The sequence below is a fragment of the Piliocolobus tephrosceles genome, chromosome X (genome assembly GCF_002776525.5).
Source record: "Piliocolobus tephrosceles isolate RC106 chromosome X, ASM277652v3, whole genome shotgun sequence".
Classification (NCBI taxonomy): Eukaryota; Metazoa; Chordata; class Mammalia; order Primates; family Cercopithecidae; genus Piliocolobus; species Piliocolobus tephrosceles.
This window is the reverse complement of record NC_045455.1, coordinates 87,786,671-87,803,514: the sequence shown is the minus strand read 5'-3', so window position 1 is coordinate 87,803,514 and position 16,844 is coordinate 87,786,671. Positions and strand designations below refer to the sequence as shown.

General features: G+C 44.7%; 1 protein-coding gene across 2 annotated transcripts in view; it reads right to left on the bottom strand.

Annotated features, from left to right (window-relative positions):
- Positions 1-4,302, bottom strand: part of FLT3 (fms related receptor tyrosine kinase 3) — a 102,838-nt gene extending 98,536 nt beyond the window's left edge. For both annotated transcript variants that reach the window (XM_023208738.1, XM_023208739.1), the window contains exon 1: positions 4,183-4,302. In XM_023208738.1, coding sequence (XP_023064506.1) covers positions 4,183-4,225 — 43 coding nt within the window. In that variant the 5' untranslated portion in view covers positions 4,226-4,302. The remainder of the gene's footprint in view (positions 1-4,182) is intronic.
- Positions 4,303-16,844: the final 12,542 nt, after the last annotated feature.

Here is a 16,844-nt window from a genome sequence, read left to right as displayed (position 1 = left end):
AAAAAAAAAAAAAAAAAAAAGTAGTTTAAGGGGGCAAAAAACTGGGATCCCTTTTCTGACCTGGCTAAAGCTTCCTTTATTGATGCATTTATTTATTTATTTATTTATTTATTTATTTATTTATTTATTTATTTATTTTTTGAGATGGAATCTCACTCTGTCACCCAGGGTATAGTGCAATGGTGCAATCTTGGGTCACTGTAACCTCTGTCTCCCGGGCTCAAGCGATTCTCCCACTTCAGCCTCCCAAGCAGCTGGGATTACAGGCGTCCGCCACTATGCCCAGTTAATTTTTGTACTTTTAGTAGAAACAGGGTTTCACCATGTTGGCCAGACTGGTCTCAAACTCTTCAAGTGATCTGCCCGCCTCAGCCTCCCAAAGTGCTGGGATTACAGGCATGAGCCATCGCGCCCGGCCAGACTCATGCAATTCTTCATGTATATTTAGTCATCGTAATAACAGTGCTGGAAGCTTGAACTAAAGAAAGCATACTGAAATGTTTCTCCTGGGGAAAGGCAATGCCATGCATTTCTTAAATAGAATCAAATCGGTTATGTGTACACAAGTTCCCCTCCCCTCATCTCTTTAAACTTTGTACCCCTTGTGCCCAGCAAGAAATAGTAGAAATAGGGATTCTGTCAGGCATGGTGGCTCACGCCTGTAATCCTAGCACTTTGGGAGGATCACTTGAGCCTAGGAGTTCAAGATTAGCCTGAGCAATACAGTGAGATCTCATCTCTACCAAAAAATTTTTCAAAAAATTAACCAGGTGTGGTGGCACGTGCCTGTGGTCCCAGGTACTCAGGAGGCCGAGGTGGGAGGCTTGCTTGAGCCCAGGTTGAAGCTGCAGTGAGCTGTGATCACACCACTGCACTCCAGCCTGAGTGACAAAGGGAGACTGAGAAAGAAAGAAAGAAAGAAAGAGAGAGAGAGAGAGAGAGAAAGAGGGAGGGAGGGAAGGAAGGAAGGAAAAAAATAGGTATTAAATTAAAGTTTCTTAAATAAAAATAGATTTTTTCTTCCTAATGCATGTTTTCTCTTCATTTTTCTTATTTGAAGTCTTCCCTTGGAACATAAGTAAGTCTTCCTCCTTCACATTTAATATTTCATTGCCTGATTGTTTTTCAGTTTAAACAACAGGAGAATCCAATAACAAATCTTTACCAACAGCTAAGAGTTACTGAAAGTGCCTTTTTAGTTATAAAAAGTTAACCCATTTTTAATGTAAGGCAAGCAGTTCACAATTAAACCTAAGAGGATAATTTACTATAGATAGACGTGAAGTACCTAAAAAGAAATGAATATCCAATCTACACCTATATAATGGCAAAAAACAGAGCTAGACTTTCAGAGTCAGAGGGGACCTTAATGTCAGGTCGGCAGGTCTGGGCTCACATTCAATCCAAACCAAGCTTTGCTGAGTGTCCCTTCCCTCCACTTTCTCCTGAATCATTGCCCCTTGGGCTGGAGTTTCCAAGAAGGCAAACAAAGGAAGATAAGCAACAAGGGAAAAGGATGGCAACTCAAATGTGCAGTTCAAGGCTTTGAATACGAAATTTTTTTAACACTAATGAAAAAGGTAGTATCACAGCTCTTAAAATATTGAAATACTTCTCTCTGTCCAATATCAGCACATAATGCAGAAAAGCCCATTGGGAACATGTTCTTCTCCTTTAATGCCACTTGGAAAGCTTCTTCATTATTCATAAATGATGAATAAAAGGCTGGGCGTGGCCAGGCATGGTGGCTCACGCCCGTAATCCCAGAACTTTGGGAGGCTGAGGCAGGTGGATCGCTTGAGGTCAGTTCAAGACCAGCCTGGCCAACATGGTGAAACCTCGTCTCTACTAAAAATATAAAAATTAGCTGGGTATGGTGGCACGCACCTGTAATCCCAGCTGCTCAGGAGGCTGAGGCAGGAGAATTGCTCTAACCTGGGGGGTGGAGGTTGCAGTGAGCTGAGATCACGCCACGACAGAGCAAGACTCAGTCTCAAAAAAAAAAAAAAAAAAAAAAGTAGTGTTAACAATATAAGGGAAATTGGGATCTCATGTTCTAATTCAAGGACTTTAAGGCTAGTAACCATTTTAAAGGCTAGTAACCATTTTACAGTTCTCATGTTTAAGCTTCTCACTTTATCTTTCTTTATTCAAGAAAATCCATAATACCAAGTGTTGACAAAGATGTGAGGAACTGGAACTGCCATACACTCTAGTGGGAGTGGAAATTGGTATAACCACTGTGGAAAACTGTTTGACAGTATCTATCAAAACTGAACATATCCCTGCCCTATAATCCAGGAATTCTACGTGTGGGCATAATCCTTTATATATGGTGTTTATGTCTACCATACATAAAACAATGTTCACAGCAGTGCTATGCATAATTACACAAAATTGGAACAACTTCCATGTGCTTCAAGAACAGAATGGATAAAATAAATTATAACATCTATTCATACCATGGAATGGTACTGGCAATTTAAAAAAAAAAAAAAAACATTGCTACAGAGAACAAGGTTGAATCTTACTACTATAATGTTGAGTAAAAGAAACTGGACATAAAAGAGCACACGATGATGGTTTGCTTCACATAAAGTTCAAACACAGGCAAAAGTAACCTATGGCATCAGAAGTCAGAATAGTGGCTACCTGGGGAGGGAGCACTGACAGAGAGGTTGGAGCTAGAATTGCTTTATATCTCAGTCTGATCGTGGTTATTTGGGCACACACATATATGAAAACTAATGAAATTGTACTCTTAATATTTGTGCATATTTACTGTGTGCCAATTATACTTCATTTAGAAGTATCTGGAGAGATATAGAAATTTCTGAATTCTTTCCTAAATATAAAAGAATTCAATGCAGCTTAAATATAGTTGCAAGTATTGATGCTTATACCTTTGGAAAGCCCATTATGCTTCTGAAAAATGCACTTACTACTTAATATCATACATAATAGAAAGCTAACATTTTGCATTAATGGAATCTGAAAAACACGTTGTACTATTCATTTGAAATTATAGATTTACTAACTAGTAAAGATAAATGTTTAAGAACTAAACTAAAATGTTTAAGAACTAAAATTTTAAAATGTTTGTTTTTCCACTTGATTTACATTTTTTACTTTTTATATTTCATAATTATTTGTAACAAAAGCTATTGGATATAATTCCTGCACTTTTATATTGCAAGTATTTTCTCTATTTACCACAGTCTCAGCATTTCAGAGCTGAAGGGGACACGCACGGACTCCCTCACTGCACAGACGAGGACGCAGAGGCCGGGGGAGGTGAGTGTCAGTCCCAAGGTTGCAGACCTAGGACAGGGACCGGAGCTCCCGGGCTCCCAGAACTCTGTCGCCTTCAACCCAAATTCGATTCAGTCCTCTCATCTTTCCAAATAGAAAGCTGACACGAACGATCGCAAGCTTTTTTTTTTTTTTTTCCCAATAACTATGCTACCCAGCAGATTCTTTGGGGACAGTCCTCAGAGTCCTTGAAAACCCCACTGGGGTTTAATGCCAGGATAAGAAGAGCGTAGAAGAAAGAGACAGCTAGTATTTTAATATATAAATCTGTTTGCATAATATTTCCTAGGTAAACTATTCGCTGATCCAACCAAAATTCGGCGGGGCTGGGGTGTATCGTTATTGAGGACGACTTGCTCTAGGGGAGAACCCAGACGCATTTTTCCATCAGAGTTCCCTCTATAAATCAAAACCTCAAAAGAAGAGTTAACGACGACACCCAGGAGTCTACAGTATCCAGGGGTCGGTCCAGGAGCGGTCCCTGGCCACCTGGCGCAGCGCTCGCGGCCGCAGACTCCCACGGACGGCCCAGCACCGGAGCGCGCGGGCCGAGCTGCCCCAGACGCGGCGCAGCGCCTCGGCGAGGCCGTCTGCAAAGTCCGGGCCGCCACTCGGGACCGCGGACCGGGCCAGAGGAGAGACGTCGGAGAAGAGGGAAGAGGACGGGGGGTGGGAAAAGCCGGGGCCGCAGGCAAGTAGTGGGCGAGTCCGGAGGGCGCGAAAGAGGGGAGGGGCGCGGGAGGCAATGGAAGGAGCGAGCGCCGGGAGGAGCGAGGCGGCTGGGCCGGAGGAGGCGCGCGCCCGGGTCCACAGTGCGGGGTGGGGGCTGAGGGGCCGCGAGGGGCTGCGAGCGGGCTAGCGGGGCCTTACCGAGCAGCGGCAGCCGGCCGCCGCCGCGCGCCAACGCCGGCATGGCCTCCGGAGCCCGGGGTCCCCAGGCCGCGCCGGCCCAGCCCTGCGATGCCGCCTGGAGCGGCGCGCCCCGCGCTGCAGGTGGCTCTCTTAAGGATGCGCGTCACCGACCGCAAATTCCCTCGGACTGGTGCAAAGTGGAAGGGGGGAGGAACCCTCTCCCCAGAGGCAGGGGCCGAGGCGGGAGCGGAGAGGTTGGGCCGAGCCGAGCAGCCGGTGCCTGGCGCAGCGCTGCAGCCGAGCCCACGTGCCCGCCGCGGTCCGCAGCCTGCGCTTGGCGGCCCCCGGGGCTCCCCGACTGCGGCGGGGAAGATTGGGCGCGGTCCCGCCGGAGAAGTTGCACGGGCTCCGCGGCTCTGCCTCCTTGTTGCCCCTGTGAGTCCCCGAACTCTGTCGTTTGGATCCGGGGCCTGGGGACTGCAGGGAGCCACAAACCACCCTCCTAGCGCTCTGGAATCTTTGAGGCCCTGAGAAGGGCGCTGAATCCGCGCCGCACGCTGGCGACTCCGGCCAGCGCACAGGCGAGCATGGGGTCTCATTCCATTCCCCGTGGATCTTAATTGTGGACTGATTTCCTTTGTCTCTCCCTCCATCTCCTAGGGTGCCCAGGACCCAGTCAGCGGCGGGATCAAGAAAAACAGGCAGGGTTTCAATGTCAACCAAGGCATAGGGAGGTTAACAAACAGCCCTCAAAACAAAACACAGAAAATACATCCCAGAGGATGTTGCGAATCATCCGTTCAATAGTTCTTGTTCTTCGTCGCGTAATTTTTCGAGTTGAAAATTCTTATTTTCCTGCAATAAGTTGAAGATTGGAAAGCTCTGGATGACAATTCTGATTCTTCCCTTACTTAACTGGCCGTTTGACCTCCACAAACCTCTGTTTACTCATCGTAAAGGAAAGGGGTAGACCAAATGGTTTATAATGTCTCTCCCAATTCTAGGAATTCCATGCTTTTAATTATTTTAATCATTTTCCAACAAAGCATGAAAATTGTTTACTCTTGGCCATACAGTTATTTTCCTTAGATGTTGTTTACAGTACAATAATTCTTTCCCCTAGGACATGGCAGAAACTTTTAGAAGTGTCTACTGTGGTGCAGCCACTATAGGAAACACTTTAGCGGTTTCTCGAAAAATTTTAAAAAATATGGTCCAGCAATTCCATTTCTGGTCATGTAGCCAAAAGAATTCAAAGCGGGGTTTTGAAGAGATGTCTGTACACCCATGTTCAAAGCAGCATTATTCACAGTAGCCAAAAGGTAGAAGCAACCCGTGTCCACAACAGGTGAATGATAAACAAAAATGCAGTATATACATACGACTGTTTTCCAGCTTTAAAGAGGAGGGAAATTCTGATACATGCTAAAATATGGATGAATCTTGACGACATTATGCTAAGTGCAATAAGCTAGTCCCGAAACATACAATGCTGTATCCCATTACGAATTCATAAAGACAGAAACCCCAGTGGTGGTTACCATGGGCTGGGGGCAGGGGGAAATGGGGAGCCAGTGTTTATTGGATACAGAGTTTCAGTTTTGCAAGATGAACAGAGTTCTGGAGACTGGTTGCTCAACAATGTGAATGTACTTAACGCTACTAAACTGTACACTTAAAAATGGCTAAGGCCGGGTGTGTTGACTCATGCCTGTAATCCTAGCACTTTGGGAGGCCGAAGCGGGCAGATCACCTGAGGTCAGCAGTTCAAGACCAGCCTAGCCAACATGGTGAAACCCCATCTCTACAAAAATACAACAATTAGGCGTAGTGGTGCATGCCTGTAATCCCAGCTACCTGGGAGGTTGAGGCAGGAGAATCTCTGGAACCCGGGAGGCAGAGGCTGCAGTGAGCTGAGATTGTACCACTGCACTCCAGCCTGGGTGACAGAATCAGACTCTGTCTCAAAAAAAAAAAAAAAAAAAAAAAGGTTAAGATGGTAAATTTTATGTATGTGTATTTTACCTCAATTTTAAATTTTTAAAGTTTTTGTGTAGCTGCTGAGGGTTTAAAAATTTTTTTAAAGAGTATTGTGTCTACCTTAGGTCAGAAACAGAAATGAAGGAAGAAGGCCTGAAATAAGTGAAACATGAGGAGATAAGGCAATGAAACGGGCTGGTTATGGGGAGAAAAGTGAGCTTCCAATGGCCAAGACCTAACACACTACCTTTTATTTAAAGCTTGATTGCTGTCTTAAAGGAAACCGATTGGCTGGGCGCTATGGCTCACGCCTGTAGTCACAGCACTTTGGGAGGCCAAAGCGGGTGGATCATTTGAGCTCAGGAGTTGGAGACCAGCCTGACCAACGTGGTGAAACCCCGTCTCTACCAAAAATACAAAAAGTAGCTGGGTGTGATGGCACGCGCCTATAGTCCCAGCTACCCGGGAGGCTGAGACAGGGGAATTGCTTGAACCCAGGAAGCAGATGTTGCAGTGAACTGAGATCATGCCACCGCACTCCAGCCTGGGCAACAGAGCAAGACTTGGTCTTAAAAATAAAATAAAATAAACGAAATTCGGCCTGGCGCAGTGGCTCACGCCTGTAATCCCAGCACTTTGGGAAGCCAAGGCAGGTGGATCATGAGGTCAGGAGTTCAAGACCAGTCTGGCCAGGATGGTGAAACCCTATCTCTACTAAAAGTACAAAAAATTAGCCAGGTGTGGTGGCACGTGCCTGTAATCCCAGCTACTCAGGAGGCTGAGGCAGAGAATTGCTTAAACCTGGGGAGTGGAGGTTGCAATGAGCCAAGATAGCGCCACTGCACCCCAGCCTGGGCGACAGAGGGAGACACCATCTCAAAAAAATAAATAAAATTTAAAAACTAAAAAAAAAAAAAAATGAAACTGATTGTTATAAATTTGCAGAACATCAGGTTGAGTGCAGCAGTATTCAGGATACAAAATCATAAAGATACTGCTGTTTTGTCCAAGAATCTTGGACACAAGACAGAGATCTCCGTGAAGAGGGAGTTGGTGAGAGAGGAAAAGTTAGGAATGGTTTCTTTTTTTCTGAGACGGAGTCTTGCTCTGTCGCCCAGGCTAGAGTGCAGTGGTGCGATCTCGGCTCACTGCAACATCTGCTTCCCGGTCTCCAGCAATTCCCCTGCCTCAGCCCCCTGAGTAGCTGGGATTACAGGCGCCTGCCACTGTGCCCGGCTAAGTTTGTATCACTATCTTGGCCAGGCTGGTCTCAAACTCCTGACCTCGTGATCCACCCGCCTTGGCCTCCCAAAGTGCTGGGATTACAGGTGTGAGTCACCATGGCCAGTCTGGAATGGTTTCTATGCACACTTGATTTTCCATGGAAATTGGTGGAAAAAATAATTCTAGAAAGAGCAAATCTTATAGACTGAAATATTTTGGAGTATGAGGTATAGGCTAACAGAAGGTAAAGTAATGCCTCTGGTTTTTTGAGATGTGCCAGGAGTCATATCTAATATGAGAACTAATTTCTTCGTCACAGCAACACTAAGGTAAAGCTTCGGGTTCCACGCAGCATCCTAGCTATGCGACGGCTCGGCCTTTTCTTCAAATCTTTTTTATTCAAAACCTTTTATTATAGAAAATGTCTAAGAACAGTATAATAAGCTTATGGCCGGGCGCGGTGGCTCAAGCCTGTAATCCCAGCGCTTTGGGAGGCCGAGACGGGCGGATTATGAGGTCAGGAGATCGAGACCATCCTGGCTAACCCGGTGAAACCCCGTCTCTACTAAAAATGCAAAAAAATTAGCCGGGGGAGGTGGCGGGCACCTGTAGTCCCAGCTACTCTGGAGGCTGAGGCAGGAGAATGGCGGGAACCCGGGAGGCGGAGCTTGCAGTGAGCTGAGATCTGGCCACTGCACTCCAGCCTGGGTGACAGAGCGAGACTCCGTCTCAAAAAAAAAAAAAAAAAAGAAAAGTATAATAAGCTTATATGACTGTGGCTCAGGTGCAACTACTGGTGACACATGGTTAATTTTGATTCCTCCACTTAAACCCTCCACATCAGATGATTTTGAAGAAAATCTCTGACTTTGTATCATTTTTTACAGCTTCACTGAGATCTAATTTACATGTCTATAGCACTTTGGGAGGCCAAGACAGATGAATCACATGGTCAGGAGTTTAAGACCAGCCTGGCCAAAATGGTGAGACCCCATCTCTACCAAAAATACAAAAATTAGCTGGATGTGGTGGCATGTGCCTGTAATCCCAGCTACTTGGGGGACTGAGGCAGGAGAATCACTTGAACCTGGGAGGCAAAGGTTGCAATGAGTTGAGATAGTGCCACTGCACTCCAGCCTGGCGACAGAGTGACACTCCATCTCTAAATAAATAAATAAATAACAGTGTAGAGGCAATAAGAGAAATAGTTATTCTTTATTCCCAAAGGTATATAATATAATATTCCTTGGCAGTCACATCAACAAATATTTGCACCAAAGTGTTACAGAGGTTTTGATAAAAGCATGTGCCAGGCATACTACGGTCACAGTGAAAAGTGTGGCCCATAAAACATTCCCTTCACTATGGCCCTTAGAAACCTGGCTTTAACCCAAGGAAACTGCTTCCTCTGTAGCTCTTCAAATGCTACAGAGGAAGCAGTTGGGGAAAATTCTTATTTCCCCCAGTTCCATATATGATGAAGCCTGGAATGTTGGCATTCTTCTGTTTCTCCATTGCTACTTACAGAGCATTACCTAATTTTTTTTCTATTAAAAATAATATTCTTTGTGGGGCATGGTGGCTCACACCTGTAATCCCAGCACTTTGGGAGGCCGAGGTGGGCAGATCACCTGAGGTTGGGAGTTTGAGACCAGCCTGACCAACATAGTCAAACCCCATCTCTACTAAAAATACAAAATTAGCCAGGTGTGGTGGCAGGCACCTGTAATCCCAGCTACTTGGGAGGCTGAGGCAGGAGAATCGCTTGAAACTGGGAGGCGGAGGTTGCAGTGAGCTGAGATCACACCATTGCACTCTAGCCTGGCCAACAAGAGCGAAACTCCGTCTCAAAAAAAAAAGGTGGTGCACATCTGTAATCCCAGCCACTTGGGAGGCTGAGGCATGAGAGTCACTTGAACCTGGGAGCCGAAGGCTGCAGTGAGCCAAGATGGTGCCACTGCACTCCAGCCTGGATGACAGAGTGAAACTGTCTCAAAAAAAAAAAAAGAAAGAAAAGGTAATATTCTTTTTCTACCGTAAGTATACATGTTAAATGCAAAAAAAGAAAAAAAAGTTGGAAAGTATCCATATGTACACTCACACTACCTGTACCAACTGATAACCATTTACACTTTGGTGCCAGTCTATCTAGTTTTTTCTCTATCTAGTTTTTTCTCTGTATATTTATAGATAGATCTAGACATATATTTTATAAATAGGATTATCATATACATGCTCCTTCTTTGCTTATTTTAAAAAAAAATCGGCCGGGCATGGTGGCTTATGCCTGTAATCCCAGCACTTTGGGAGGCCGAGGTGGGCAGATCATTTGAGGTCAGGAGTTCGAGACCAGCCTGGCCAACATGGTGAAACCCTGTCTCTACTAAAAATACAAAAATTAGCCTGGCGTGCTATCACGTGCCTGTAATCCCAGCTACTTGGGAGGTTGAGGCAGGAGAATTGCTTGAACCTGAGAGGCAGAGGTTGCAGTGATCACGCCATTGTGCTTCACCCTGGCCAAAAAAATCGAGACTTCGTCTCAAAAACAAAAACAAAAACAAAACAAATACTGTCCATGTTGATTATGCCACGACATTACTGTTAAGTTACTCATTGCATGATATGGATGAATCATAATTTATGGAACCAATACATGTTGGATGTTTTATAGGTATCTTTGGTTTTGTTTTTTTTGTTGTTGTTGTTGTTTTGGTTTTTTTTGTTTTTGTTTTTGTTTTTCTTGAGACGGAGTCTTGCTCTGTCACCCAGGCTGGAGGGCAGTGGCGCGATCTCGGCTCACTGGAAGCTCCGCCTCCTGAGTTCACGCCAGTCTCCTGCCTCAGCCTCCTGAGTAGCTGGGACTACAGGCACCCGCCACCACACCCGGCTAATTTTTTGTATTTTTAATAGAGACGGCGTTTCATCGTGTTAGCCAGGATGGTTTCGATCTCCTGACCTCGTGATCCACCCGCCTCATCACAACCTCCGCCTCCTGGGTTCAAGAGATTCTCCTGTTTCAGCCTCCCAAGTAGCTGGGACTGCGGGCATGTGCCACCATGCCTGCCTAATTTTGTATTTTTAGTAGAGACGGGGTTTCTCCATGTTGGTAAGGCTAGTCTCGAACTCTCAATCACAGGTGATCCGCCAACCTAGGCCTCACAAAGTGCTGGGATTACAGGCACAAGCTACCTTGCCTGGCGTTTTGTTTTTGAGACTGAGTCTTGCTTTGTAACCCAGGCTGGATTGCAGTGGCATGATCTCAGCTCACTGCAACCTCTGCCTCCCAGGTTCAAGCAATTCTCCTGCCTCAGCCACCTGAGCAGCTGGGACTATAGGCGTAGGCTACCATGCTCGGCTAACTTTTATATTTTTAGTAGAGATGGGGTTTCACCTTATTGGCCAGGCTGGTCTCAAACTCCTGACCTCGTGATCCACCTACATTGGCCTCCCAAAGTGCTGGGATTACAGGTGTGAGCCACTGTGCCTGGCCAGGCATCTTTGTTTTAATATTCAGTTATTATGGCTACACATTTTATGTATTTAATTGTGTTTTTATTTTTACTGATTCAGTCTCGCTGTGTTGCCCAGGCTGGTTCAAACACCTGGGCTTAAGGAATCATCATACCTCAGCCTCCCAAAGTACTGAGATTACAGGTAAGAGCGACCGTGCCTGGCCAAGGACGCAAATTTTAGAACTTAGTTTTTTGAAGCTTTTGAGCTCAACTTACAAATATTGTCATTTAATTTATAAATCGAATATGGTTTTGAAATTTAAAACACTCATCTTGTACTTCGATAAGTAATCATCTTATAAATTTAAATTATTGAATTGTATTAAATCTTCCTAAACATTCAACACCTTTATGAAATTCTCTTAGAAGTTTCAAACTAGTCACACATTTAGTAAATTTATTCCTCTGTAGTGCTTCAAACACTTAATAAAAGTCTAATCAAACTTTCTCAGCATTTAAGAAGCATTTACATGCATACTAATGCAAAATTTGCAGATTTACTAATTAGATTCCTTCACTTGTTTACACAGTGATTACAAACTTAATTAGCTACATTTTTCTAAGTATTTCACCTAAAAACATAAATCTGTCAGATTCTCTTAAAACATATGAAACACCTCAAATCATAAACAAAACACAGAAACCATAACAGATTGCAAACTTATTACACCTGCACAAAAATATTAACTTTGTAATTTGCATCAGTTTTTTTAATAATCTAAAAGCTTCCCAGAGTTACAAGTTGACTCTCCTGCCTAAGAGGAGCTCAGGATGACTGTGATTTGTGCTTACGATGATAGGTTATAGATCTGGCATCAGGAGGTGGAAGCTGGGTGCACCTTTTGGAATAATTCATACAGGGCAGTCTCTTTTGGCTAGTTCACATCACGTTTTTTAAAAATGAAAAAATCTGGCTTATCATGTATTCCTCTTAGCCACCGCCACTTCTTTTTTTTTTTTTTTTTTTTTTTTGACAGGGTCTCACTCTGTCACCCAGGCTGGAGTACAATGGTGCAATCTTAGCTGATTGCAACCTCTGCCTCCCGGGCTCAAGGGATCCTTCCACCTCAGCCCCCCAAGTAAATGGAACTACAGGCACGCACCACCATGCCTGGCTATTATTTGTATTTTTTGCAGACACTGGGTTTTGCCATGTTGCCCAGGCTGGTCTGGCACTCCTGAGCACAAGCGCTATCTGCCCACCTCCGCCTCCTCTCAAAGTGCTAGGATTACAGGTGTGAGCCGCCATGTCTGGCCACCACTGCCTTTTTGAACTGTAATCTCTTACACAACTTTTCACTTCCTGAATTGAGAGGAAGGAATGTTGCACTCCCAGCTAGTTACTCTCATTCATTTGCACCTCTCCACTCAAACACTTTTCATGATAACGAATATCCATCCAATCGTCTACCCTTAAAGAACATAGACACCCTTGCTGCCAACAACTTTGACCACAATTTACCAGTCCGTTTCTATTGTTACACCTTGAAATCCTCTACCTTTGAAATCTTAAATTTCAATACACCAATCTAATAGCAACTCCCAATCCCCTCCCTGGTCTACATCTTAATTCGAGTCTAATTAGGTTTGTGTGATTAAAAATCTGCTAGAATTAGTCTGGAAGGTGACTTTTAAAGGAAGGAAAGGGAAAAACATGGCTTGATAGTGCTGATATAAAGAATCTGTTATGAATTTGAGTGATTGCTAGGTGATGACCCTGTAGGGAGAGATCACTAGATGAGTTCAGTTGGCAAATAGAAAACTCCTCTTGGGGTGCAGTGAGAGATGAAGGTAGTGAAATGAAAGGATGGGGATCAATTTTATATGAGAGCTTTAATTTGAAATGGGAATTTGGTGATATTCTCAGAACAGCGCAAGTTTTCATGCCATGGAAAAGCAGCGGAAAAATGTAAACCTTGCCAATAACACAGGAAAATCTCCAAGGGTGCCCAATGACTTACTTGCCTATAAACAAAGCCATTCTTGAGCACTTCTGGCTATGAAATTTCAAAATATATGTTTTAGAGAATTTTACGGATACTTTTATGATTTTAGAGGATAAATTAGATTTCATAAATTTTGTTTCCTCCCCTTTGTCCCCTAAAAATCATGAACATAATCCTGAAAATCTCAGCATTCCAGCAAATAATAACCTAATGTCTTCAGTCACTTAGGATTACTATAAGTATATATACCAACAACATTTTAACATTTCCAGATTTATAGTTAACAAAAAACAATCATATTAACTAAAGACTTTCTTTGCTTGAATTGGTTTCAAGTATTCAAGGGATTATTAATGGATTTTAGTTAAAGTTAAAACGGCTCACAACTAGCAACCTTTACGCTGGTCCTAAGAATTTCTACCTCCTGTCATTCATGCTTTTGGTTAATGCCCTCCCCTGAGTGTAAGAGCTAATGACTCCCTTCTGACACAAAGAACATGGCAAAATTGATAGGACGTCATTTTCACAGTTTGGTTACAAAAAAAAAAAACCAAAAAACAAAAAACTGTGGCTTCCAGCCTAAGCAGCAAACTCAGACCCCGTCTCTATAAAAAAAAAATTCAATTTAGCCAGACACGGTGGTGTGAGCCCAGCTGCTCAGGAGGCTGAGGCAGGAGGATCTCCTGAGCCCAGGAATTCGAGGCTGCAGTGAGCCATAATTGCATCACTGCACTCCAGCCTGGGCAACAGTGAGAACTTGTCTTAAAAAAACAAAGCAGGTTCTTTCCTCTCAGAAACCCCTCTCTCTCACTAGAGAGAGAGCTGTTCTCCTCTCTTTTTCTTCTATTAAACCTCCACTCCTAAAACCACAAAAACAAAACAAAACCAAAGCGAAACAAAACAAAACCCTAAAAAACTAGCCTGGGCAACATGGCAATACCCTGTCTCTACGAAAAACACCAACAAACTAGCCAGGCCTGGTGGCGTGTGCCTGTAGTCTCAGCTACTTGGGAAGCTGAGGTGGGAGGTTTGCTTGAGCCCCGGAAGTCCAGACTGCAGTGAGCCGATATGGCCACTGCACTCCAGCCTCAGCGACAGAGTGAGACTGCCAAAAATAAAAATAAAAATAAGACTGCTGCTTCCATCTTGTTTGCCCTCTCTCCCTCTGAGAGAAGTCAGCTACCATATCTTGAGCTTCCTATAAAAGGTTCATGAGGCAATGAGCCAATGTCCCTGGCCAACAGCCAGGAAGGACATGAAGCCTGACAATAGGCACGTATTGAGCTTAGAAGGCAATGCTCTCTCCCTCAGTCAAGCTTTGAGATGACTGCAGCCCTGGCTTTGATTACAGCTTGTGGGCGAACCTGGGACAGAGGAACCCACCTAAGCCACACCCAGATTCCTGACCTATAGAAACTATGAGATAATAAACGTTCATTTTGTTTGTTTGTTTCTTCGTGACGGAGTCTCACTCTGTGGCCCAGGCTGGAGTGCAGTGGCACAATCTTGGCTCACTGCAACCTCCAACTCCCGGGTTCAAGTGATTTTCCTGCCTCAGCCTCCCAGGTAGCTGGGATTACAGACATCTGCCACCATGCGCAGCTAATTTTTGTCTTTTTAGTAGAGATGGGGTTTCACCATGTTGACCAGGCTGGTCTCGAACTCGTGACCTCAAGTGATCCACCCGCCTCTGCCTCCCAAAGTGCTGGGATTACAGGCATAAGCCACCACACCTGGCCAAATGTTTGGCACCTGGCCAAAGCTTAAGATGCTAAGCTTTGAATTAACCTGTTTAGCTGCAACAGATAACTGTACGATTTTTCTAAGCCTACTTTCTTTCTTTCTTTTATTTTGGAGACAGAGTCTGGCTCTGTCGCCAGGCTGGAGTGCAGTGGCGTGATCTCTGGGTTCAAGCAATTCCCCTGCGTCAGCCTCCCAAGTAGCTGGGACTACAGGTGCACGCCACCACGCCTGACTAGCTTTTTTGTATTTTAGTAGAGATGGGGTTTCACCATGTTGGCCAGGATGGTCTCGATCTCCTGACCTCGTGATCCACCCACCTTGGCCTCCCAAAGTGCTGGGTAGCCTACTTTCAAACCTTAATAAATGAATTGAGAAATGTATAAAACTTTGATCAGTGCAGGAAATCATTACATTTGATGAAAGGAGAAAATGTGAAAATGCGTTGAAAAGAAAGAGGAGCAATGAGCATTTACTAGTAATCATATATGAAACTATACTTTTATTGTATCATTAATATAAATATTTTGGCCGGGCATGGTGGCTCACGCCTGTAATCCGGCACTTTGGGAGGCTGAGGTGGGGAGATCACGAGGTCAGGAGACCATCCTGGCCAACATGGTGAAACCCTGTCTGTACTAAAATACAAAAAATTAGCCAGGCATGGTGGCACATGCCTGTAGTCTCAGCTACTCGGAAGGCTGAGGCAGGGGAATTGCTTGAACCCAGGAGGCAGAGGTTGCAGTAAGCTGAGATCCTGCCACTGCACTCCAGTCTGGCAACAGAGCAAGACTCTGTCTCAAAAAAAAAAAACAAAGCTTCTTTGGGTTGACCTCCCAAGGTGCTGGGATTACAGGCGTGAGTCACCGCACTGGGCTCATATTTGTTTACTCATTCATTTAATAAATATTTATGGAAATCTTTCTGTGCACCAAGTGCTGAGTTAAATAGAAACAGTCCTTGCCCTCATGGAGCCCACAGCTCAGGAGGACAGACAAATATGAAACAAATAATCTATAATTACAAATTGTGATAAATGCTACAAGGGGAAAGTGCGGGGTGCTGCGAGAGACTATATAACAGAGACATCATTTAAATTGGATGATAAGGAAAAGGCTCTCTGAGGAGATTTAAACCGAGACCTGTATCAGGATGTGTTCAAGTCAGTCAGGCAAAGTGTGTATGGTGGGAGGGAGGGGGCTGCATTCCAGGCAGAGGAAATGGTATGTATAAGGACCTTGAAGTAGAAAAGTTTGTTGCGTGGAGGAACTGAAATAAGGCCCGAGGGGCTCCACCAATAGGAGATGAGCTGGAGAGATATACCATATCACACAGGGCTCTGAAGGTCATGCTAAGGAGATTGGATTCATATTGAATTCAATGGGAAATGCAGGTTGTAATTGGGGATGGCAAGGGTGTGGTCATCCAGTTTACCTTGTAAAATGCTGATTGACTGCTCTGTAGAGAATAGATTATACAAGATTAAGTAGGAGGCTGATGATGATTTAAACAAGGCTCCGGGCAGTGGAGGGGAAGATAAGACAATGGGTGGATGTTGAAGGCTGAAGGGAGTTAGGGAGAAGCTATTCAGGATGACTCTCAGGTTTCTTTTCTTTTTCTTATTATTTATTTATTTTATTTTGAGACAGGGTCTTACTCTCTGGCCCAGGCTAGAGTGCAGTGGCGCAATCATGTCTCACTGCAGCCTCGACTTCCCGGGCAGGTGATTTTCCCACCTCCACCTCCCAAGTAGCTGGCTCATGCCATCATGCCTGGCTAATTTTTTGTGTTTTATTAGAGATGGGGTTTCACCGTGTTGCCCAGGCTGGCATTGAACTCCTGGGTTCAAGCGATCCACCTGCCTTGGCCTCCCAAAGTACTGGACTCTCAGGTGTCTGCCTTAAGACAAACTGGGTGTTTGGAAATGCCCTTTATTTTATTTTTTTGAGATGGAGTCTCACTCTGTTGCCCAGGCTGGAGTGCAATGGTGCGATCTCGGCTCACTGCAAGCTCCACCTCCCGGGTTCATGACATTCTCCTGCCTCAGTCTCTCGAGTAGCTGGGACTACAGGCACCCGCCATCACGCCCAGCTAATTTTTTGTATTTCTAGTAGAGACAGTTTCACTGTGTTAGCCAGGATGGTCTCGATCTCCTGACCTTGTGATCTGTCCGCCTCGGCCTCCCAAAGTGCTGGGATTACAGGCGCGATCCACTGCGACAGGCCAGAAATGCCCTTTATTAAGATGGGAATGACTGGCAGAGAAAGAAGCTTGGAGA